Source organism: Haliaeetus albicilla, chromosome 14, assembly GCF_947461875.1.
Source record: "Haliaeetus albicilla chromosome 14, bHalAlb1.1, whole genome shotgun sequence".
In the NCBI taxonomy this organism is placed as follows: Eukaryota; Metazoa; Chordata; class Aves; order Accipitriformes; family Accipitridae; genus Haliaeetus; species Haliaeetus albicilla.
In genome coordinates this window covers 13,564,309-13,590,632 of record NC_091496.1, presented here as the reverse complement: position 1 = coordinate 13,590,632, position 26,324 = coordinate 13,564,309, and the positions used below count along the sequence as shown (strand labels likewise).

Below are 26,324 nucleotides of genomic sequence, written 5' to 3'. Positions count from 1 at the left end.
TAAAATGTTGTAGTAGTGTTGTAGATTTTGTGCAGGATGGAACTTGGGTACTATTTTAGAATTAAAAGAGCATGTATCTGCAGGTAGGAAAAAGTATTAATTAGTCCCTTCAGTAGTAACCAATGAAGGAATATCAGTATTTGCCCAGATAGAAGCAAGCAGTAAAGTGTTGCTGAATTTACTTGATCTAAAACCAGCTAACTTCAAGCATCTTTTTTCCTTTTCAGATAATTGTAATGGCCTGTCGAGAATTTGAAATGGGAAGGGTATGTATACTAAATACAAAACTAAATGACCATTGCCCATGTGGGGCAATATACCAATACTTGTGAAGCTTCATATGCCAAATCCGTAACTGTAAAATAATCTGCCAGATTGAATGAGAATGCCTATCCTTATATTTGTATGCATGAAAAATAATGAATGCGACTGCTTTTCTTTGCTCCATTTATTTACATTATTATTTAGGTGTCATGTCAGTGGAATATATGTGTTTGTATACCAAAATGTACCAATGGTCTGTTTCTGGTCATGTCACTATGGAAAAAAACCTTGCTCTTTGTGGGATGTAGGCCAACTATCAAAATCCTGAGTCCTTCAGGATTTCCTGTCAATTGATACAGCTGTAAAAACAATCTATCTTTTAAATCTCTCTGCTATAGTCTTATGACCTGAGAAGGAAAAAAAAGTGGTCCAGAATTGTGAACTCCAGACTTTCACAAAAAATAAATTAGCTCTCATAGCTTCCATCTGTATGATGCGTGTTTGCACGTATGCAGGCACTCATGAAGTTCACGTTCTAATTTACAAAGTGTCTTTTGGCTGTATTTATTGGTCGTCTAGGTTTTTGGTTTTGTTTTTCTTTTGGTATCCAAAAGAAAAAACATTTTACTGTCTTAAAATAAGTCCGGCAAGGCACCAGTGGGCAGATGTTAAAGAAAAGCACCAAATAAGAGCGAGTAAGGCATTCAGGATTATAATTTTGACTGCTTTGTTTCTGTTAATCATCATCTTTCAGTACTACACATGAATTAAATTAGGATTCTTTGCTTTAACAGAAAAAATGTGAACGTTACTGGCCTCTCTATGGAGAAGCAGCTGTAACTTTTGGACCATTTCGTGTTTCCTGTGTAAGTATGAAGCTTTATAAATTAATTTTGAATTGTAACTTAAAATAATTGTTCAACAAACAGTTTGTATTACAAAACAAATGCTTTCTTAATCGTTAGGCACCAAATTTTACACAAAGACTCTCAAAAGGAATGCAGTGGAAAACAATGTGTGTATTTAAGCTGTGTGTTTTTTTTGAATCTCCCATGATTTATTTTTATTTTTATTTTTTTAAGTAGGGAACCTATGTGCCTTGGTCTTTTATCTTTATGTATCATTTCTTTAACTTTACATGATGTAGTTTTGAATGTCCATACCGTACTCAAGAAATCAAATAATATTCATGCAATTGTTTCTCTCTGTTACCACTTGTGCATTCTGGATATGCATGAGAAATGACAGTAACACTGGAATAGGTTATTTCCTTTAAGTTATGTAAAGTTAATTAGCATGAATAAAGAAAATGGAAACTAAACTTCTAGGTTTTTTTAACTTGTTTTTGTTGGTGACGGGTACAGGTTTATTTGAAAATACTTTCTTTGCTTCTATTGTTGCTTTTAAAATCAAAATAAAAATGAGTAGCAGATCACCATGAGGTCTGAATCTTTTTCTGGAGAATTCCTGGGGGGGGTAACTGTCACATTAAGTTACGATTCCAGAAAGATGGAGGAAACCTGAACATTTCCATTGCATGTTGTGTCATGGTTATCAGGGGTTCTGATCTCTGAGCATGACTACTAGAGCCTCTTCCAGTTTTGATACTTGCTCTAGGTGGTAACATAAGGATTTCCGGTAGATAAATAAGCAGGAAGAGGGACTATGAATACCTCCTATACCAAGCACAGCAGGGAACTGAAAGTAATCATTCTTCTGGCACCTGTCATCTTGGCATCACACAAGAGTATACTCCAATGGGTTTTTGCAATCATCTTTCCTTGGTAGAAAAAGCTGGATAGTAAAAGAAGTCATGGTGCAATTACCACTTCACAAAAGGGGACCACTTAAGTAGCAGAAGTTCACTTCATTATTTGTGACATTTTCAGGGTATGGGTAGGGATATGGTGTGTAGGAGCATAGCCACCAAAATCAATATGATCAGCATTCCTTAGGTGTGGGATAGTATCCCGTTGCCTTTGTACACACCTGTTTTTGTATCTTTATTCCTTCCTGCTTTAAACACATTTGTGGCCTGTTTGCTCAACTTGTAGTTCTTGGAGTTGTGATCACATAGCCTTCATTTCTAGGTGATGCCAAGGGCCATTGAGCCTATCACATTGTGCTCAATGACAGGCTAATTACTTAAGGGAAGAAAATAGAAAATAAGCCACGTATAGGATGATCCTTCTCCTTGTACCTGTTGTCAGCTTCTAGGAATGGACTAGCAGGACTTCCTTAATTGGATGTTGCCCCTGGATTATCAGTATATATTTTTATAATGCAGTGGATGATGAATTTGACAAATTTCGGTCACTTACTCTTTCTGACATTCGCACCATTGTGTTGTTGGAAGAAAACGCTTCCTTGTGTCTTTATTTTTAATCTTGCTACCTGGGAGTTTAATCAGGTTCTGCTATGTTGTATTAGTTACTCTTAGGATATGAATGAAACGTGACATTCAAGTGTTCAGTATAACTTGTCAGTATAAATGATCTTACTGTGAATTTTTTATGCTGGAGTTCATGATTAGCCTTAGCTGTTGACTTATTCTAAAACAGTGGAATTGATCCATTCCAGATTAATCTCAAAACTGTTTTTTTTTCTTCTCCTTAACTGAAAATTATGTGCTGCAGTTTTCTAGCTGAAGTGCTTTAAGGTGTTTAGAAAGAGCTAGCATGCCAGTTTATTGAGCTATTCTTAATCTTACCCTGAAATAGTTTACTAAGAATTAAGTACATTTCAAGTTTGTCTTGTCAGGAAAGCATATACTTACAAGTTTTAGTCTATAAAGATTCTGAATAGCCTTAGATGGATTCAAAAATTGGCTTGTGGGTTAGAGTTTTTCTCCCCCCTCCGCGCCCCCTGTACCTAGTGGGTGATGGTCACATACTTGGCAAGTAGTTGTGGAAAGGGATTGTGTGTACATTGTAACTGAACTCTCAGGTACAGCTGAGAATCTATTACCTTTGGGTACAGTGGTGTATATGAGCTGCTAGTTACGCACTATCTCCTTAAACCTGCAAGGTGTTGCAATTGTTTTCTTGATGGAAAATGGTAAATTCCCAGTAGCAGATAGGAACACTTGGAAGCATATATGCAGTCTCCTAAATTCACTGTGGGAAGCTGTAATGCTAAGCTTTTAAAAGCATGTGCAAATTGCGATATTACTGATATTTTAAGTACAGTAATATTGTTTGGTGTCTAAAGTATGAACCTTCCTTGGTGTTCCAAAGGCAGATTTGAAAATTCTGGGAGCCTAGAAGCTATGCTTTTTGGCCACAAGCAAGACAATTACAATGATCCATTCAGATGCACCCTTAATTGAAAATAATAGAAGGGGAAAAATGAAAGGAGGTGTCACAGGATAGAGTGGTAAGAGACTGAAGTCTATACAGCAGAAGTGTTATAAGATGGCTGTGGGAGGCAATCTGTAAGTTAAATAAATGCACGGAGAAATAAAGCAGAAGTACTTTGAAATACTCTTACAAGGTTTATTGATGGTTTCAGGAGCAGGCTAGACACTGGTTTGAAAACTCACATTTTTATTTTAAGTAAAAGTAACATCTTTCACATATCTTGTGTAGCAAGCTAAGTTGCTGTTTTAAAATCAATGTTTTGAGTGCCCATCTTTTGGTGAAATCATAGATACAAACCCAGTAAATTGAAAAAGAGACACCTGAATTTAAATTTTGTTTTTTTAGTTATATCCTGTATGCTGCATATTGATCTTTTTTTTTTTTTTTCCAATTCATTACTGTTTTCTCATGTTTAGGAAGCTGAGCAAGCAAGAACAGATTACTTCATTAGAACATTATTACTTGAATTTCAGAATGTAAGTATATGATTACTTCTGGTCTCAACTTTAATGGTTGCTCAAATGTCTCTAAAATGATACGATGGAGGAAACTCACAAAAATACCTTCACTTTTTTAGGTGCTGACTCTATATGTATGTAAATCATCAAGTTCAGAAGTGATGTTAAAAGCTTAGAGTAGTGAAATTCCTTACTTGTCTTTTTTATATGTTCTTGGTTAGCCAAAGGTGTGTGGTGGTCTTCAATAGCATGTGTTAACTAGAAAGCTTCTATCACACTAGGAGAATTTCACTATTTACCCCAACTGAAAATATGATGATAACCTGAATGAAACTTGTCAAAACCCCCTGTTTCCTATAGTTAGCTTTTTCTGGAGTAAAGTATGTGTACTTGTTAAAATTTGCCCTACACTTTCATTTATTGTCAAGAGGGTTTTACAATGTTAAAAGATATTCCTCATACCCATTCATATATTTATATTGCCAAGTAAAAATAAAGCAAGAATGGGGGGAAAAAAAAAATCACGAAGTTATTGTCAAAGTTTCTCACTCTAGCTTGTAAGAAGTTACTCTTTTGGATTTGAAATAAGATATGAAAAATATGGAATGTTCTTGATTAAATTTAGTTGCGTTGTCTTTTTGCGTGGAGGAACTGTGTGTAATATATTCAAGGGTCAAGATAGAAATGTTCTTTTAAAAGTGAGCTCAAGACTTCAGATTTCTTGAAGATTTGATATCCTAGTGTTCAAGATGTAGAATTGGCTTACCAGACAAGTATTCTGGTAAACCAGTTAATTTACACTATTTAAGTTGGCAACTGTAAATGGTTACAACTAGTCTCTTTATGGAAGAAATTGTATTCATCTTAGTGAAAACTTATGACACAAACTACTGTAAAACATGAGACCTAGTTCCTAAATTGAGTATGTTATGTTAGTTGTGAAAGTTGTCATATTTTCAGTGAAATAAAAGCACTTGCATTCTCATACAAGTGTTAAGAATGGATGATTTAAGCCTTTCTTGCAAACTTATACTTAAGTGTCAGATTTGAGGTGACCGTTTATTTTTCTGAAAAGCAACTGTCAGTAAATAAAAATAAATGTGGAGTTGTTCTGCAAAAACATGAAGGTTGACAGTCAATTTTACAGAATACCTGTCATTTTAATTGGCATCCTGTATTAAGAAACCATTTATTACAGGTTAGTCTCACTTATTGTTATTTTTTCTTTAGCAATGCTTTGTTCTATTTCAACAACTGATATCACAACAGTTATGAAAACTGTTTAATCATGAGGGGGGTAATTTTGGGGGCTAATTTTTGTCTGCAGTAGCTTGCTAGGTGCTTGCAGTGGGATGCATGATCTTAATCAGTTCGATTCTGTTAGTGTGTCCTGAATGCTAATAACTGACTGTTAGGAAACTTTTTAGATAGCAGAAATTAACTGCATAATAACTGGGGTTTGCAACTTATTTTTGAAATGGTGCACTTAACAGAACTGAAAAGATATCAAAAACTCCAAAGCAGAACCTACATTACTTTTAATACCTGAGTATCATGAAAACTGGTTACTTCAGAAACTGTAGCTAATTTATATTTTGCTTGCATGTATTATACATGCAAATCATGTTTAGTTACTTGACTTCCATGAGTTCTGTTCCAGTTAATTTTTATAGGATGCTTGTGTACTACATAAAAACTAAGTAGTAACAAAAAAACTACAGTTTGCGGTATGCTTTTGATCTTAGCAAAGATCCCAAAGTTTTATATTCCTTTAAGGAGTAATGTAACTGAAAGGATTAACAAGATATGTTGATATTCAACCTGTGCAGCTAACAAAATTATCTTTCTTCAGACTTACCTTGCAAATTTGCTTCAGGATTTCTGTAAGCATGCATTTTGGTAATGAATTACAGACATTTCATCTTACTTTGAAGAATTCTTCGTGTAGCCTTGAACTGGGGAGGAAAATACATATTTGTGGTATAAAGTAATACCCGTCTAAGTTCACTTTCTGGTTTTCCAGAATAATGAAAAGTTTTGTCACTTCCATAAAATTTTCAATAGAGTATCATACAAAATACTATGCAAAAGAATTTAAAATTCATATAAATAAAGTTATTCTAGTTGCTAGGAGGAAAAGCAGTTTGACATTCAAAAATTTTTTTTAAGCTAAAACATCAAGTTCTTTCTTAAGGACTATGGAGGTTCCTTTTCATTTTTAATTTCCATATAAAAGACAAATTTGGATATTATTTTTTTTCTCACGGTTCTACTAATGTGAAAAATCACTGCTTTGTCTCTTTAAATGTAATTAAGTGAAAGTTCTTGGTGGACCTTAATAGGCAGTTGTAACTTTTCTTCCTCCTTACTGATGACATTGGTTTTACATAATCAGTTGGATTTCTACAATTTCTTTTCTTGGGCTATATTTTGTCTTGTTTTACTAGCTACAGTGCTTCCACAGGTCTGGCAAAAGTAAAGCATCAAAAATAGTTGGTTCAGTTGAAAGACGATATAAATTTCTGTGCTCAAGAGGCCCACTATGTTGCTTCTCAAATAACTAAACAGAAGGTAGCATAGCCCTTACAACTTGTAACCTGTAACATTGATCAAAAAATTCATAAGTGCCTCTAGTACATTAGTTTGAGGGTATGCTAGAATCCAGAGGTGTGACAACAGCATGGAAAGGTGCAGTAGAACTAGCTATACTGCATATGGTTTGGATGATGATGAGAGAGAGGATTTGGTCTTTCAGGGATTCGGGTAGCTGAGTGACTAGGCTGTTCTAAAGCCTGCTGCTTCTTTAGTACTATTATAACATGAGCTAATTAGAATACAAGTGTACCTGCTGTTGTTGCAGGTGTGATCCATATTTAGATATGGCCTGAATTATTTATCTTATTTTCGTAATTCTCCTCTGTGTGTGCACGTGCGTGCATGCACACATGAACACTTTATTTTGTAATGTGACAAAACACCCCCCCCCCCCCCCCCCCCTTTTTATTTTTTTCCAAATGTGAGTTACTGGAGTGTGATTGGAAAAAGAACCTTTCATGGTAGTCTTTCCTTTTCTTTCTCCCTTTCAAATTTTGAGACTGTAAGGACAGAGAATCTTTTAACACAATGGAACGTTGTGGGTCCTTTAACCCATATATTATAGAGAGGGGCTTCTGTGAACTGTCCCATAGTGCTTTCTCCTATGCATTAGCAGCACTCAAAATACTACTTCAGAATTTTCCTTTTGTTTTTCTAAGTGCTGTAAGCTATAGGTTTTTTTAATACAGTAAATGGCTTTGCTTGTGCACGCTTAGTCATGCAAAAAGTAAAGGTTCATAGAACTGATTATTTCATACAAAATCCTCAAATATGTATTATCAGTAACACCTTTCTCCCTCCCTCTCCCTCCCGCTCCCTTAGGAGACTCGTAGTGTTTATCAGTTTCATTATGTTAACTGGCCTGACCATGATGTCCCTTCGTCTTTTGATTCTATTCTGGACATGATCAGCTTGATGAGAGAATACCAGGAACATGAAGATGTACCAATTTGCATACACTGCAGGTATCAAATATATTTATTTTTGAAGTTTATATACATTTAAATTTTTTTTAAGTCTAGACTTTTGGTATGAGATGTACTAGTTTGATTCTAAATTAGAATGTATTTATTTATTTATTTTAGTTTTCCAAAAAGGAGTATTTCCTCATGTCAAAACTTCACTCAAAATCATACAGTCTTCATTGTCTTAAAACTCATGCCATAGTGAAATTTTGCTTCTATTTCAGTTTAAGATAGAATATCAATCAGAAAAGAATTAGTCTTTGAAAGCAAAACTGTTTTGTCGTTCTTAAGACATTTAAATTCTCATTAGGATGAAATAGACTTTGAAGACCATTGCAAATCAGATATGGGAGTGAAGGCTCCATTCTCAATAGGAAAGACTACATAGCAGGTGCATCACTACCTAAGAATTTTCTGTCTGTCTTCTAATACAACAAAAAAGATCTCTAACGAGCAGGCTGTAGTTTCTGGTTGGTAAGTCTTTGCTTGTGAGCAGCAGTTTCATCTTTGACCTGAAATTTGGCTAACAGGACTGTTGAAACTAAACTGCCATGAAAATGTTTTGGTGAATTGACAGTTTCTGTCAGTTTCTCTGGAAAGTTATTGCCTATGATATTTGATACTTTTTAAAGCAACAGAAGTTAATTTATTACATGTCAGAAAAACTGAATTCAGATTCCTAAGTCAGGAAATGTTCAATTGTTGGTGCTTATTACTCTTTAGAGCTTGGTTATTCTCTTAAAGCGTATAAAAAATCTACTGTCTTTAGCTGCATTCTTTTTAAACTTGTCACTCTAAGTAATTGAGGTCTAAAACCATAAAAAAAACTTAGCACTGAAATCAATTTCACTTTGTCCTGTTTCTCTTGAATGTCAGTACAGTTGTGAAGGCTGGTTCTTTATAACAGTATAATTATAATGTAATAAAAATGCATACATTATAACTCTTTATTTGTAAAATAGAGAAATTTATACTATTAGGAAGAATAAATGTTGATATTTCACTGTCATTTTTATAACTTTCAGATTTAAGTTTTTTAGATAAAAAGCAGAAAATACAGATATCTAAATCAGACAAATGTGGGAAGTCTTTAAACATATTCTGTTCTGCCATTTAACATATCTATCATTAAACTTGGACAAAATCCCTACTCTTGAAGCAGTGGTAACTAGGAATAGTGTGACAAAAGAGGCAATAAATGACAGCATTTTTCATCTTTCATGATTGCAGTTCCAATTGGCTATGAAAAGCTTGCATTAAAAACTTTAATGCTCCATTTTGCACTGCTAACTTTTTAATTTTTATGACACTATGGTGTCAGGTTGAGTGAGTTTAAAATGATAGTTGAGGGATTTTGATATAAATTTTTTTTTCCACGTGGACTCTGGAAATATAAAGCTTATAGACTGTTTTTAACAAACTACAATAATTTCTAACACACCTAACTGTTTATGTTCATAGTGCAGGGTGTGGAAGAACAGGAGCCATCTGTGCCATAGATTATACATGGAATTTGCTTAAAGCTGGGGTAAGGAATCTTAAAAGAAATTTTGTGGCATTCCATCATTTCATAACAGTGATTGATTGAGCTCCCAAATGTTCTAAAACAGTGAAATGTTTAAGATTTTCCAGAACTCTTTTGACAGGTTGGATGTTTAGTTTCATTGCATTCATGCTTTAGTATGAACTTGCTTTCCTTTGACAGCAAGTTTTTATCTAAAAAAAAGTTACTGTAAAATTCCAAATATCTTTTAAAATATATTTCAGTATAAAGTGATTTTGAATTCAACTTTTTCAATGTCTCCACTTAATCTTGCAGCTCCTAAAGGCTGATATTTCAAATATACAGAGGTAACTTCATTCTGGGATTTTTAGGTTATGAAGCATCATTACTGTTGCAGTGTCATGTTAATACTTTCATTGGATGTCTCATTTTCAAAATACTTGAAATGCTCTCATCTGGTTTAAATGTTTAAATGTTTAAAACCAGTTCTGGAAAGGAATTGCTTTTTAAAAAAAAATTGAATAGCTGCAATGTGGAGAGAACAGATTGGCTTTACCTACAAAAGTTAAACATACTTTTGGATCTCTAACAGCTTTTGTATTGCTGTTCTGACAAACAGTTATGTCAATGTAATTGACTTCCTTCTATGTTTCAGAAAATACCTGAAGAATTCAATGTATTTAATTTAATACAGGAAATGAGGACACAAAGGCATTCTGCAGTGCAGACAAAGGTATAGTTTGTTTTAAAATGAATTTTTATCATATGATAATATACCATCATTCTTTGTAAAGATCTCATGCACTAATTTTTATCTGGTAACCTACTATAGGAGCAGTATGAACTTGTCCATCGAGCCATAGCACAACTGTTTGAAAAGCAACTGCAAAAATACGAAAGTTGTGCAGACTGGAAGATTGCAGATGGAGTGGTATGTGTCTTTCCCATATGAGTTTCAATCAGTTGTAGGTGTTAGCTTCTGTTCAAGATTTTCCTGTGAAGTCTAGTTTTTAAAGTTAAGTGTTCAATGGTGTTAAGGCACATACAGAACTTGTTTGGGCTACAAGTGGTTTTTGCTGAATAGGGACAGCTAGCCTGTACTAAGGCTTACCTCAACTTACACTGAGGACTTGGTTGTAAAAATTGAGTCAGATAATTACAGGGATATTTACCACATATACCAAATGCAATTGCAGTGGGGGAAGCAATAGAAAGAATTCTAGTATGGGTGAAATACAGGACTCTAACTCAGTATTTAAATTGCAAAATGTGCCCTTACCTTGGTGAGGTGGCAGTACTTGACAACTGATCTGCTTTGATTGGTAGTATTTACCCCAATTCTGATACATTGGCAGCAAATGAAATTTTGTCTAAGCCTGACTTTCTGCAAATGGCTTGTTAAACAGTGTGGTAAAGAGCAAGTTAAAAATAAAACACCAGCCTACGTATATGTATATTTTATATATAAATAAAAATAAAGAAATACACATGTTTATATAGGTGAATTCAATCTGATCTATGTTTAGGTTAAACTCTTGAAAGGGGAAAACTTCACTGAAGTTTTCTGTTCTTCCTTTGCCCCGATGTGGTGTTGAACCTAATTTTAAACCAGTAGATAAGCATTGATCTGACTCTTCAGCTGAGACTTGGATATTACATGCTGTTGCGTGCTGCCTTGGTCTTGGCCCAACACAGCTTTGATGTGGTTGAGCAGGACTGGCAATGAATGATTGTATTAACTTTTTGTATTGTGTTGAAGTACTCTTTGCACTGGAGCAGATTGGGGTAAAGAAAAATAACTTAAAAATGCCTTTGTCAGGAAGCTTCATACCCTACCCTTTTAACAAAGGAAAAAAAACCTTGGAAAAATAATATTTTTCATTGGTAATCACGGTATTTGAGGATTTTTCTGTCTTCCTGTCCCTCCACTTGAAATTTCATGTCCCCTATGTTTTTTCCTTTTTTTATGTTCAGATATGTTTTCTTGGCTACTACCGGGCACTATGTGAAAAATGGCTTTTTGGATCAATATATTCTTTCTCTCTTCCACAGTCCAGAACTGTGTACTGCGCTTTATCCTTGGACTGTGTTTTGATTATTCAGTAATTTTATCTGTCCCTTCAGTACCTAATTGGTGTACACTTTATAGCTCTCTAGAGGGAGTATGAGTAGTATTTTCAGGACCCTTTGAAATATCTGGAAGCAGTTTTAAGTCTGCCTTTATTAATAAGCATCCCTTTAATTTTATGTGTTTAGCTCTTCTATATTGTGCTTTCTAGGAAGTCTAAAATGTTTTTCATTCTAGGAAAAAAAGGCATATACCCTTCTTTTAACTCCTAAGAATTTATATCAGTTCATGCAGTAGTTCTGAGGTCTTTAGTCATGACAAGAAACCTGATGGACTAAATGCAATATGGATAGGGCAGGCTGTTTTAATTTGTTATAGGTTTCATATTCAGTCTAGCTGGTCTGTGAATTTTCATTATATTCCTGAGGAATGAGTATGATAGGGTTTGGAATGTGCAGATTTATTAGCTTTGTACAGAAGTGATTCCTTATTACTTGAGTTTTGGTCATAAAATAATAGGCAAATGAGTCTGCTGTATCTTCTGGTTATTTGACTGTGATCTGACCTGTGTCTGTACTGTTACATAGAATCAAAAATGTCTCTTATTATTTACATGTATTCCAGAACATCTGAATAAGGAGGTAACACAGTATGCTTTGTCTGTAACTAAGGCAAGTGCTGTCTGTAGCACATCTTACGAGAGTTGAGTGACTGAGTAATAAAACAAGAGCAAATAGCTTATGGATAGGTAATGTGCATGGGGGTGAGACGGGGAGAAATCTCAACTCTGAATATGCAGTGATGGAGTGTGAGTTTTGAGTTTTGCTTGGATATGATCTTGGTTACAATCAATTAAGTTTTAAAGGAAATTTGAATTTTAGCAATTGTGTGGAAACTAATAAGGGTAGAGAACATAATGTCATTGTGTGGATACCTTGCAACTTGAATACTGTTTGCAGGTCTGGTCTGCTTATCTCAAAAGCGTATTACAGAATTCAAGCATTAAAAGTTTGGACAAGGATCAAAGATCTCGGAAGGCTCCATCTAAAGAACAACCAGATTGAGCTGGGAAAGAAATGCTGAAGTTAGCTATGATAGGGGCTAAGTAACAGTGAAAAGCTGATTCCTATTAACCCGTTCTAAAGGGTATCAATAAGACATGGCAGACTTAATATAAAAGGAGATAGTTCTTCATGCAACGTGAAACTGCACAGCTGCTTGCAGCTGAAAGTCTGTAGCTTTGAGGTGAATATCTCATCATCTTGGAATCTTCTTCTGTTAATTTGCCCAACCTCTGACCTGTGAAATTCCAGAGTTGCAAACTGTTGGAGAACATCCTAGTAAAGGATCTCTGCATGCCTGCTCTGTCCTTATTCTTCCTTGTAAGTTTCCTTTTGGTCACTGCTAGAAACAGGGCAAAATGAATCTTTCAGTCTGGCTAGTACAGCCTTTTTTGCATTATGAAATGATGCTTCTTCATATTGTAGCTTGAACATTTCTGCTGGAGGGTTGAGGAGAAATGTCTCGCAGTTAAAGAGTTCCTGTATCTAAAAATCTGGTACTTAAAAACAAATTTGCTACTATTTGTTTGTTAGGAAATTTGCCTTCAGGGAATTACCTGGTGTAGGCTTAGCTTCTGGTTTGGCTTTATAAGGTGGTTTTCTACCTCACATGTCTGGTTAAATATCTGCTTGTAGCTTTAACCTGATTCTCAAAACTTTGAGGCTCACTTGAGACAGTGTTTTTGCTATTCTGAAAAAGCTCCCGTTTTCCCTCCAAGGGTATTATGTAGAATCTGTTGTATATAACATCTGGTTTTCCCCAGAAATGTTATAGTTAGTTTTTTAACTAAGATACATCCCAGAATGTTTGGTTTTTAAAAGGAAACAAGCTCTGATGCAGAAAGTTTTCAGATAACTTTATTAAATATAGTGTAATATCCTATGGTTCCTTTCCAGATCTTACTCTGCCTGCAGATGCTACAGCAACTGTGGAATTGTGTGCATGTGAAGGGTTTTAATTATGTTCAGTGGAAACAATTCCAAATAAAAGGATGTGCCTACTTTAGATATATTACTGTTAGTTATATAGGAGATAACCACTGGACTGAAGAGGAAATTTTCTTTTATTGTATTTTGGAGTTGGAGTATTCTTTAGGGTTGGTTTCATGGTTTTGTCCAATTGCTTTTCCCATTTCAAGCGGTGTTTGAAGTGAATTGAGTTACCTAAGCTTTGTAAGCAGTGTTTGCCAGTAACATCACAGTGAAAAGTTAATCTGATTGGCAACAAGTAGCAGTATTCATAGGGAAGTAGCTTAGACACAATCCCGAACGTGTGTTCCTGTGAACTTGCCAGCTTTACCCTGCTGGAAACAATACTGTAAAAAGTCAACAAAAAAACACATGCAGTGTTTGAAAATAGGCTTACAATACGGGTAGGATTTCTATTAGAATTTGATAGGATTCAAAGTCATGTAGAAAATGCACATATGATATAGTATAATGTAGTTAATTTTATACTCTTACCATATGGTTATACATATTGTGATTATATAGAACTATAAATGTGCTTAAAATAATACTAAGTATGTAAATGATATTTTATGAAGAAAAGCTGTCTTCAGATACCAGATAGGGTACTTTCAACAGTCCCCACAGTAGCCAAATTTCAGAGCAAAGATGAAATTGCTGCTCAGAAGCAATTTTTTTTTCTGATAAGAAAAGACTCGGATGCTAAATTTGATCATCATAACTATTACCCTACCCTGTAGTAGGACTCTCTGAAATTATCAAACAAATTGGAACTGAGTCTTGGACTCAGCTGCCTTCCCACTGAAACTCTTGATCCCATTGTCATGTATTTGAAGTATTAACTGTGTGCTTCTTGCCATTATTGGTTTTATTAGTATGGCTGTGAAAATACTACACTTGGTTTTGTTTTTGGAAGCTTTGAAACATATGTGAGCTGATTACTCTTAATCATCTGATAAGATATGTCAGATTTGTATCAGTAGAATATTTTGTGAGTTACTTGAGAGGCATCTCCATGATCCAAAGCATGGTTGTCTTGGAAAGTCTGAATCAGATGGAATTCTGTCAAGTTGGATGTTCTTTATGTAGAAAAAGGAAAACTGATGAAAAGACAAACCACAAAAAGTTTACTTTCTCTTCAGAAATATTTCTTGTTGAATTTTGTCTCTTGACAGTAACAATCATGTTACAGTACTGCAAGTCCTTGTTTTACCCTTATCCACTAACAGAAGCTTGTATTAATAAACACTTTCTCCAAAATGTGGCATTGCCAGTACTCCTAAATACCTCTTGCATTTTTTCCTGTAAAAGTGACAGAATTCTATTGCTGTAGTTGATTGCATTTCTAGAAGCTGTGGAGGAATCAGCTGCTATAAGAATGATGTTGATATTCAAAATGTTAGTGGTTTGGAAACTCTTAAGTGAAAAGACTTTGCTGTTCCAGTTTTCTTTGCTGTTTTGCAGTTTGGAGAGAGATTGTAACATTCTAAAAAATCATGTCAGTCTTCAGAGACATTTATCTTGTTGCCTGTGCTTGGAAAGTTTTATTTTATCTGAATCATTTAAGTGTATCATTTCAGTCTGAAGTATTTCTCTTTTTATCTACTGATCCTCTGTGGTTCCCATGCTGCTTTATGATAAGGGCAAAAGGAATGCCTCAATTCCTTTTAAGGGAAACCATGAGATTACTTTTGGAAAAGTCTTTGCAGTAAATTTGCTGTACTTTACCAGTACAGAAAGCTTCTGAATGACATTAAATGTTTCCACTGTGAGTTCCAGAAGAAAATTATGCATTGCAATTCCTGGGCAAAAGGTTTTGAATTGTAGGCAATGCCTATGAAATCTCAGTCTAAAATGGTGATCCTCTATTTGCTCTATGTTAGTGACAGCTCCATTTGGTGATTCAGCCATTAGAGGAAGTAGGTGGGGAAAAGACCCACACTTGGGAGGTGATAGCACAGTTTAAGTCACCTTAGCAAGTTGAATTCAGACACAGCATCTGCCTTGAGAATTCCTTGTTCCTCTGCATTACCACAGGACCACAAGTTGCTCTGTATTGTTGTAGACTACATGTAATCTACACTTCATTTGACTTTATGGTCTTTTTGTTTGTTAATGTAGTCTTTCATAGGTATACACACATTTCACATATATGTAAATATGTATATGCAATTTAACAGAATACCTAGAAATTCCTAACTATTAGCATTTTCACTTGATATGAGTAGCTGTTCCCTCAAAATTGACAAGGCTATTGGAACTCTTTTAACTGTTCAGCAGTATATGGGGGCAAAGATTGGGGAAAGCTCATATTCTTTTGTGTACTCACGTATTGTTAATGCTTCTGTTTTCTTATAGTGAGAAGCCTGCCACGACAGGATAGGTATCTTTTGTAAGAAAGCAGGGCGCTGCACTGAACAGTTATTTAATTGACTGAATTGCACATTCGTTAATCCATTAAAAAAAAAAAATTCAGTATGATGACCCTTGTGAACTACATATGTTGTCCTGGTTTTTCTAAGCTGATACTTTTTAAAACTGTATTCTGCCTGAGAACGCAACATATGTCTAGAAAAGCAATAGAGTGTTGGCTGATGCCAATAAGCTGTGATTAGGAAGGCTGGAAGGCTTTTTCTTAATACTGCCATCTGCTCTTCTCAGTGGACGCGGTCATCCCAGGGAGATACCCTATATTCACTTTTTTACAGTTGAGCTTCCTCTGTTCTGTTCGGTGTTAGTTGTTCTGCATGTTTGCCAGTTCACTTATTTTGATACGTGACAGAAGGGGAAATCTGTGAGTTGGTGTCACTCAAGGGTGCTCAAAATACTGGTTGTTCACTGTATCTTGTAACACAGAACTGAGAACAAGTAACAGACTTGCTCTGAGAGTTCAGCAAGCAGTATTTCTTCAGTTAAAAACAAAAAAGAGATCAGTATTAATTGAGCACAATTACTTAAAAATGCTGCAGCAACATAGAGTTGATATGAGCACTGTCTTCTTTCCTGCATGGATTAGTGCATTTGGTTACTGCCTTAAACTTCTATCATCTTCAGCCTTTGAAGTAAAAATCCTTCACTTAATGGGGAATGAGTTGTCTAAATGTAAATGAAGCTTTCAAAGAAGCATCAGTCCATTGAGCTAATTAAGCAAAGTAGTGAAGTATCTCTTTGGTGACAATAATTCATGTAACGTTCTTGCTCCTGATTTAATGTGACTAGAACAGAGTGAACTGATCCTGATTTTAAAACCTAATGCAGAAGTGAAAGCTTTTGAACACGTATCTGCCTGAAGCCTTCCCAGTGTATGAAGCTGGGGTAATCACTAACTTCTCTTCTGGGCTTTAATTTAAAAGTACCATTTTGTGTGTGTGCTTTTTGTTGTTTGGGGCTTTTTGAAAATTTTTTTTAAGGAATTGTTTTTGTAAACTCTCTGTGGTTGTGTTTGTGCCTCAGACATTTGAGTTTATACATGTTTTTGCAAGGTATATCCATATGTTTTATTACTAGAAGCAAAAATGGCAGTGCCTCTTTGGCTACTTCTGCCTGTCTCAACTAGAAACAGTTTCTTACTATATACATACAGTTTTAAAAACTTGGACATATGTTAGCTTCTTTAATAGGCTTTTTCTTCCCCCTGGGAGAAAAGTGTATCTTGGGAAACATTCTGTTCACAAACACTTTGCTTTACAAACAGAAGGACAGGGATGCAGCTGCTGGTTTGTTTTCTGGACAAGTTAGTCTACACTACGGCCAGCAGGCACACCCTTTCCCTTGCCAGTACCTTTTAGAAAACTGAGTGCATAAATAAGAAATCTGTTCCTCAGAACTTCTGTGCTGGGGGAACTGAACTGGAGTACTTCTCTGATCTGTTGTAGGATGGAGAAGTTGGTGGTAAGAGGGAGGAACTCTTCCTGTGGAGTCATTCTTTCTAACGTCTCTCTACCTTATGAAACTTGGATGTGCTCTGGTACTGAAACAAGGCGAACAGTCTGCTCTGTTCTCAGGATGCAGTTGCATTAGTTCCTAACTCTAGTTGCTGGTACTTATGATTAAGGGGGGGGGCTTTTTAGTACAATATCAATGCATTTAGTACTATCCACAGTAATGACTACATATGGGAGACATTCAGAGTTTGCTTTACACAACTTAGGGAAGTGGGGAGGCACATGACACAACCATTGAGCAGGAAACTGAGTTGCTGCTGTTGGGTACTGTGAGCCTCAGTATCTTTGGCACCAACCTTCAGAATGGTACTCTGCGTGAATGAGGGCAATAAAATTCATTTTCATGTATGTTAAGGGTGAAACAGTTTGTATGGTCACCCATTACCTGATGTCAAAAAGCTGTAAATTGCTTTTCTGCATATTTGAGAGGAGGCTGATAGAGGGGTTGGATGTCCATGTCCCATGGCACTGTTTTATTCCATCAATGACTACAAAAAAAAAATACGAGGTTTTTTTTTTTTTAAAATTAGCATGTCTGCAATAGTTTGCAGCTAGATTTTAGAAGTTCTTTGAGCCCTTAATGTTTTTCAGTAAGTCATGGAAAAGTGACAAAGGACTTGAAAGGGTACCTTTGTTCCTAGGTAAGATCACGAGGTCCTGCATTCAGTTTACAATCAAACATAGCATTCGTACTTTTTTTAAAATACCTCATTAGCCGTTTTTTTTTCATTCTACATTTTTGGACAGTGACTTTTTGGACGCTGTGTCTTGATGACAGCACTTTTTGCTGAGAGTGATTGTTAAGGTAGTGCTGATGCAATAAGTCTCTGAAGGTGTTTGACTTGCAACCAATATTGTTCATTAAGAAGCTAGAATGATGTAAACCCCAGTATGTTAAATGTATTAAAACCTAGTTCACGGTATACTTTACTCTGAGAGCCAACAAATGGATAATAATCCTAGTTCAGTAAGGTAGAACATGATCAGTTGACCTGATATGGCTGTTAGTTTTTTACACGTTACCCCAGGAAAGCCAAAAATCATTATTAATAGAAGTAACAGAGACTTAAAAGAAAAAATTTATTGTGAGATAAATAAAAAAACCCCAAACCCTGGCTATTTGGCAAGTTGAGCAAGAGTGCTTTAATGTTGCAAAATGTAAAGGCTCAGATCTGGATACAAAAAGGGGCAGAATTTGGTCTGGAATGGAGGCTTTGCATGTGGCCTATGTGTCTAAGCTCCAAATGTAGTCAGTGGGGCCAACTGATCTGTTACCTTCATCCCTGGCTTACTGGCTGGTCACTTACTGGTGGATGAAAAGCTGGGCATGATCTGGCAACATGCAGTTGCAGCCCAGAAAGCCAACTGTATCCTGGGCTGCATCTACTGCCTGGCCCCTCTACTCCACTCTGGTGAGACCCCACCGGGAGTACTGTGTCCAGCTCTGTGGCCCCCCAACATAAGAAGGACATGGACCTGTTGGAGCAAGTCCGGAGGACGGCCACAAAAATGATCAGAGGGATGGAACACCTCTCCTGTGAGGACAGGCTGAGAGAGTTGGGACTGTTCAGCCTGGAGAAGAGAAGGCTCCAGGGAGACCTTATTGCGGCCTTTCAATACTTAAAAGGGGGCTTATAAGAAAGATGGGGACAAACTTTTTAGCATGGCCTGTCACAACAGGACAAGGCGTAATGGTTTTAAACTAAAAGAGGGTAGATTCAGACTAGATACAAGGAAGACATTTTTTACAATGAGGGTGGTGAAACACTGGAACAGGTTGCCCAGAGAGGTGGTAGATGCCCCATCCCTGGAAAAATGTTCAAGGTCAGGTTGGACGGGGCTCTGAGCAACCTGATGTAGTTGAAGATGTCCCTGTTCATTGCAGGGGGGTTGGACTAGATGACCTTTAAAGGTCCTTTTCAACCCAAACTATTCTATGAAAACCAAGCAACCTTGCTGGACTGCAGTGGGAGCTTCAGTTGTGGTCATCTAAATGTAAGTGGCTTTTAACTGCTAATTGAATCTCACTCCAAAAAAAACCCCTTGATAGTTACAGCCAGTGGTCAGCAGGACAATGAATTCCCTGTGCAATTTGTCTAAAAGGGCTTACACAAGCTATTCATATAGGAACAACAGGGTTTTTCTGCTGGAGTACTTCTGGTATATTGTATTGGACAGCTAGTTAATGGGGGAGGTTAGTGAAGAACAATAAGAAATATTAAATTTTTTTTCTTCACAGGAAAAGCTTCACTTAGTACACTGAGGAGTAGAATTTGATAATAGACTTATCACATTAGCAGACGGTGATATCATAGCTGTTTTAAGACTCGTAATGGAAATTAAAGATGTGTAACTTATGAATCTAAATTTAAGTGAAGGTAGTTAGCTGTTGAGAGAACTTAGTTATGGTTTATCTTCCAAAGCTGAAATTGCTTACCAAATTCAAATGCAACTATCACATTTGAAGGAGAAATTAACAGGGAATTCCCTCTTGTTTTGTAAGACAGGAGGTCAGTCTCTGTCACCCAGTCTGAACAGATAGGCTGGCAGATAGTAGACCCTGTTACATGAACCTGGTATTTTGCTTTGAAATGTATTACACAGATTTGGGATGTTTGTGGTTATTTAAAATTGTTTTTCAAAAGAAAACTCCTGCAAGAAAAGCTTTTAGATAAAATACATGTTAAACTCAAGATAATGCTAAGGTCCTCCTTGGTTTTGTTGGATCTTTGGCTGTGGCATGTGTATGGAAATGGTATATCAGTTTTAGAGTCTTGCATATTCTATTTTTGTTTTTATACATACGCATTTATACATGTTTTTACTGAGTCTGGCTGGATTGGAGTTAATATTCTTCATAGCTGATCTTGGGGTGCTGTGTTTTATATTTATGACCGAAACAATGCTGATGACACTCTAATGTTCCAGCTATTCCCGAACAATGTTTGCAGTGTCAATGCTGCCTCTCTTAGTCTGCCCTCCCAGTGAATACACTTGGGGGGGTGCACAAGAGGCTGGGAGGGGACACAACTAGGCAGATGACATGAACTAACCAGAGAGATATGCCATAACACCATATAACATCATGCTCAGCAATAAAGAGGAAAAAGAGGGGGTTTAGTGAGGTTAGCCATCTTTTGCTCAGGAACTGGCTGGGCGTAGGTCTACCTATGGGAGGTGGTAAGTGATTGCGTTTGCATCACTTCTTTGTTTTCTTTCTCTTTTATTCCACTTCTTCTTTGCTTACTGAACAATTTTGTCTAGACCCACAAGTTTTCTTGCCTTTCTTCTTCCTTCTCTAGGGGTGGAGGGGAGAAATGAGTGAGTGAGTGGCTTTGTGGTGCTTAGCTGCCTACTGGAGTTAACCCCTAACAGTATTTTATATCTATATACATATAAATGTGTGTGGACACATATTAATAATTATATACATATATAAAATATATATTTTACATTTATGGTCCTCCTAAAATGAAATAAAAATCTTCATGCTTTGCTGAGTAAGTTAAACTTCATTGTACGCAAATGGGAGATGATTTGAAAGTGGCTTAGAACCATACATTAAATCTTATCCACTTGTCACTTTAGAGTAGCAGAAATTCTCATTTTCTTACTGCACTGTAGGTTAGTCTTATCTTCAGCGTAGTGATTGTACAAGTGAAAATAATTAGACTGACTGGAAGATAAATGGTTTCAATATGAATAATTTGGAGTACATAAGGGAGCTTGCTCACTGCTTACCTGAAAGATTAGACTTTGAGAATTTTCTCTAGTGAGTTGTGCAATTACATGCAAAACAAAATGTTTAGTCAGAAAAATTTGAAGTTGGATACACAAGATATAAAAGAATATCATTAATTTAGAGTAGAATTTTGAAAGTGATCTCTATATGATAGCCAGAAATATGTAATACTGTCATACATCATTTTCAAGTATCATTACGGATCTTTGGACCTTACGGTTTAAATATTGTGTATATCAGCTTTACAGCCATGAATGAAAACTTTTTCTTTTGATCAGGATGAAAATAATACAGAGAATGCTGTCAGTTCTTCAAATGCTGAGAAACAGGATTCTCCTCCGCCAAAGCCTCCACGGACTCGCAGGTAGTTAACTATGTTAATATACTATTTTAAGCTGAGAGATTGACATGCTTCATAAATTAAAAGTAGAATAAAACTACTGATACTGTAAAGACTTTTAAGATGCAATTTTTTTCGATTTATAAATAGAAATATACATAATACAAATAGAAGTCCTGTAATTGACTCTTGTGGTGGGTTGACCCTGGCTGGATGCCAGGTGCCCACCAAAGCTGCTCTATCACTCCCCCTCCTCAGCTGGACAGGGGGGAGAAAATATAACAAAAGGCTCGTGGGCCAAGATAAGGACAGTTTAATAAAGTGAAAGCAAAGGTCGCGCACAAAAGCAAAGAAAAACAGATGATGTTATTCTCTACTTCCCATCAGCAGGCGATGTCTAGCCATTTCCTGGGAAGCAGGGCTTCAGTATGCGTGGTGGTTGCTCCAGAAGACAAAAATGCCCCCCTTCCATCTCCCTTTACTTAGCTTTTATATCTGAGCTGATGTCATATGGTATGGAATATCTGTTTGGTTAGTTTAGATCAGCTGTCCTGGCTATGTCCCCTCCCAAGATCTTGCCCACCCCCAGCCTGCCATTGGGGGGGGGGGGGGGGGGGGCGGCAAAAATGTTGGAGAGACAGCCTTGATGCTGTGCCAGCGCTGCTCAGCAGTAGGCAAAACACTGGTGTGTTATCAACACCTTTCTAGCTACTGATGTAGAGCACAGTGCTACGAGGGCTGCTATGGGAAGAATTAACTCCATCTCAGCCAGACCCAATACACTCTCTAAATACAAGCTTTAATATCTTTGCCAAGTCTGCATTTGAATATACCAATCTTGCAATGACTATGTGTGAGTAGACAAGCATACCCCTTCAGTAGTCAGATATGTTAGATCTACCTGTGCTGTAATTCTGCTAGGTTATAGTAGCAAAACATACTTCAAAAAAGGCTCAAATAATGACTGAACCCTCATCTTTGGAGGCAAAACCATAACGAAACATATCCATTTATTGAAGAAAATGTTACCTTACAGACAAGTGCTGCTATTTCCTATTGAGAAGAAAAATTGATCTCACCGATCCTTTCATTCAACAGAAGGAAAATAAAATTCTCTCTAGCTATTAAAATAAATAGACTTGACTTTAAGGAAGCCAAAATAAATCTGAACCTACATATTCATCTGCCTAAAATGGGTACCTAACCTGAGCGTTAGACAGCTAAAGAAGCAACTCTCCTGAATTAAGTGCCTAAGTTCCCTAGCTAGTTTCTGGAAGGCTTATAGCTTATAATCATAGAATCATAGAGGTTGGAAAAGACCTTCAAGATCGAGTCCAACCATCAACCATGCCCACTAAACCATGTCCTGAAGTACCCCATCCACTCGCTTTTTCAATACCTCCAGGGATGGATGGTGACTCAACCACTTCCCTGGGCAGCCCATTCCAATGTTTGACAACCCTCTCAGTGAAAAAATTTTTCCTAATAACCAACCTAAATCTCCCTTGCCTCAACTTGAGGCCATTTCCTCTCATCCTATCTCCAGCCACCTGACAGAAGAGACCAACACCCACCTCATTACAACCCCCTTTCAGGTAGTTGTAGAGAGCGATAAGGTCTCCCTTCAGCCTCCTCTTCTCCAGACTAAACAACCCCAGTTCCCTCAGCCGCTCCTCATAACACTTGTGCTCCAGACCCTTCACCAGCTTCATTGCCCTTCTCTGAACACGCTCCAGCACCTCAATGTCTTTCTTGCAGTGAGGGGCCCAAAACTGAACATGGTATTTGAGGTGCGGCCTCACCAGTGCTGAGTACAGGGGAACAATCACATCCCTGCTCCTGCTGGCCACGCTATTTCTGATACAGGCCAGGATGCCTTTGACCTTCCTGGCCACCTGGGCGCACTGCTGGCCCATATTCAGCCGGCTGTCAACCAGCACCCCCAGGTCTTTCTCTGCCGGGCAGCTTTCCAGCCACTCTTCCCCAAGCCTGTAGCGCTGCATGGGGTTGCCATGACTGAAGTGCAGGACCCGGCACTTGGCCTTGTTGAACTTCATATGATTGGCCTCAGCCCATTGATCCAGCTTGTCCAGATCTCTTTGTAGAGCCTCCCTACCCTCAAGCAGATCGACCCTGCCTCCCAATTTGGTGTCATCTGCAAACTTGCTGAGGGTGCATTCCATGCCCTCATCCAGATCACTGATGAAGATATTAAACAGAACGGGGCTCAACACCGAGCCCTGGGGAACACCACTTGTGACCCACCGCCAACTGGATTTCACCCCCTTCACCACAACCCTCTCGGCTCGGCCATCCAGCCAGTTTTTCACCCAGTGAAGAGTGCACCCATCCAGGCCATGAGACACCAGTTCCTCAAGGAGTATGCCATGAGAGACAGTGTCAAAGGCCTTGCTGAAGTCAAGGAAGATAACAGCCACAGCCTTTCCCTCATCCACTAGGCGGGTCACCTGGTCATAGAAGGAGATCAGGTTGGTCAAGCAGGACCTGCCTTTCGTAAACCCATGCTGACTGGGCCTGATCCCTTTCTTATAGGATGATGACAGAGGAGTCTTGTTAACCTGTGTTCATGATGAGTTCCAAGCTCTTCTTGAAACTTAGTCACTGAACTTAGATTCTGTCCAACACGTAATTTCCTTATTAGTGTTCCTTGAAATAATTTTAGGTGTACCTAGGTTTTTATATTTTTTTATATATTTATGTAATAATCATATATTCATAATTCATGTTTTACCACACTTCTGTTCTGTCTTATCTGCATTGCATTGTTCTTGCTGCATTAAGCTAAAAGCTTTTAATCTCTTACAAAACCTGGTCTTTTTTGGGCCTTCTTCCATAAACTCTTACTTTCCCATCTGCCAGCGCTGGCAGGAAGATCAGTTCCTCAGAGGTGAAAAAATGGAAGCTTTTAGCAAAGCTGTTGTCAATTTCAAATGGAGATTATTTTTTAAAAACAATTAATTAAACCCCTCATGGAAGATGCTTGTGAGGAAAGAGTTTATTTGCTTATTGGTCACATCTCCTCAGAATACCCACTAACGAGCATGGGTTTTTTTCATGTGGGAGGTAATTTTACAAATCTGCAGGCTAATTCAGTCAGGACTTAGAGCCAGGTTTTGCATATTGTGGATGTTCTGGCATAGGTTGACATCCTTTTCCTGGGGAGGATGGGAGAGCAGAATCTGTGAAAGATTCTAATTTAATCCCTGTATAGAGAAGGAAACTGTTAAACATGATAGATCTCCTTATTGCATCTGTAGCTTTTTTCCCCCGAGCCAAGATAAAAACCGTTGATTGGTGTTCCTTCTTAGTTAGCCGTCTCCGATTTGTGTGTCACAATTAAAAAACCCAAAAGCCTCATGTACCTAAATTTTACACAAAAAATTCACCAGTTGGTTATTTTTATTCATTCCTTATACTTTTATATAAATTATCTGCAGTATAGTTTGACAGCTTCACTGAACTGCAGCTTTTCTTCCACGTGAATGGCAGTGATTTAATGCTTAAGTAATGTGGTTGTCTAGCTTCAGCTGGTTTACATTGAATTTAATTTTCCTATTTTAATTATGAGGGAGGATGTAGAGCTTGGTATCTATTTTTGGTTGATCGTAGCAGCTGCATTCTGTGACCTTGGCATCACTCTTTTATTTGCAAATGAAACCCTACAGTATGCTGCATAGAATAACCATGGGTTACTTAAGGTTGTTTTTTTTTTTTTTCTTTTGAACACCGGCCAAGTTTAATTTAAATCTGAACCATGGTGCCCTGTTTTAATAATATAGCTCTTTTCCATTAAGGCTAGAACAGCTTAGATTTTAGCACATTCTAAAAATTCAGAATATATTACAGAAAAATCAAAAATAGCGTTGCCATCGCTTCATTTTAGCTTTGTTTTTTTTCCAGGTGTACATTTTTGGTGCAAAGTTGTGGGATGGCTTTTTTTATTGACAAATTATTGTACTTTTGACAAATTATAATTAATTACTTTTTATTGTGACAAATAATTTTTAAAAGTTTCTTACCTAATGCATGGTTTACCTGACAGCTGAGAAGCCATTACTTTGAGGTCTTTGGCACTAAGGCTCTGCATCAGCTGCTCAGGTTGTGTGGCAATAAAAGTGTATGAAAAAGCTGCCTTGATCACCTAGGGAAATTCTGTATACAGTTATGTATGTTGAAGTGCCAAGGTAGTGGAATTGCAAGATAATTAGTAGCAGTTGTATATGAAGAGACACTGTCAAAGCTGAGTTATGAGAAGGCTTTCTTTTTTTTATATCACAGTGTGATTTTACAAATGTACTTCAGAAATGCTTGCTTTTGCAATACATAAAAGCAGTGCAGGGTTAACTTAAAGTTCTGATACGGGAAAGCTGACTTCTTTTTCTCAAATGGTCTGGTATTCTTTGGTTCACTGATTCTTTTCTGTCTCAGTATGCTCTTTCATGAGCTTTCTATTAGTTTCCTGGTAATTTAAATCAAGCTGTTTTACAAATGACAGGAGACAGTATAGTAAATAATATTAGTAGTTCAGATAATTTTCTGCCTCTGGGGGGAGAAGTGTCTATAGAGCACAGCTGTTCACGGAAATACCCAGAGAAAGCATTATGCAGCAGCCCAAAATGCCCAAGATTTTCTGGCAAAGAGTTTTAGAAAAAGCTACTGCCAAACAAAGACCTCTTAAATGTATACATATCCTAACGTTTCTGCTTTGTAAAAAGAATCAAAAAGATTATTTGTAATGCAGAACATGTGAAATAATACTATGATGACAGTAAAATGGAAAAATTGTTATATATTCAGAGAAAACCAGGAAATCCTGAGTGGCATCAGTTTCCTTTTTAAAAAAAATTACATCAGAATGCTATTTGGACATCTCATTTTCTGAGGATGGATATTCAATACTAATAAGGTAAAGAATGATTTTGATAAAGAATTTCTCATTTGATCACTCTTAAGCTCTCACTTAAAAGTGAAGGAATGGACTTTACCTTCAAATATAATGGCGAACATTTTAATAGCTCTGTTTTTAGCTGTGTA

At 36.9% G+C, this 26,324-nt stretch overlaps 1 protein-coding gene across 5 annotated transcripts in view; it reads left to right on the top strand.

Annotated features, from left to right (window-relative positions):
• The window catches only part of PTPN12 (protein tyrosine phosphatase non-receptor type 12), an 83,485-nt gene that overhangs the window by 41,232 nt on the left and 15,929 nt on the right, over positions 1-26,324 (top strand). For all 5 annotated transcript variants that reach the window (XM_069801740.1, XM_069801739.1, XM_069801743.1 and 2 more), the window contains 8 exons: positions 228-266; positions 1,059-1,130; positions 4,040-4,099; positions 7,499-7,641; positions 9,103-9,169; positions 9,801-9,878; positions 9,978-10,076; positions 21,208-21,293. In XM_069801740.1, coding sequence (XP_069657841.1) covers positions 228-266; positions 1,059-1,130; positions 4,040-4,099; positions 7,499-7,641; positions 9,103-9,169; positions 9,801-9,878; positions 9,978-10,076; positions 21,208-21,293 — 644 coding nt within the window. The remainder of the gene's footprint in view (positions 1-227; positions 267-1,058; positions 1,131-4,039; positions 4,100-7,498; positions 7,642-9,102; positions 9,170-9,800; positions 9,879-9,977; positions 10,077-21,207; positions 21,294-26,324) is intronic.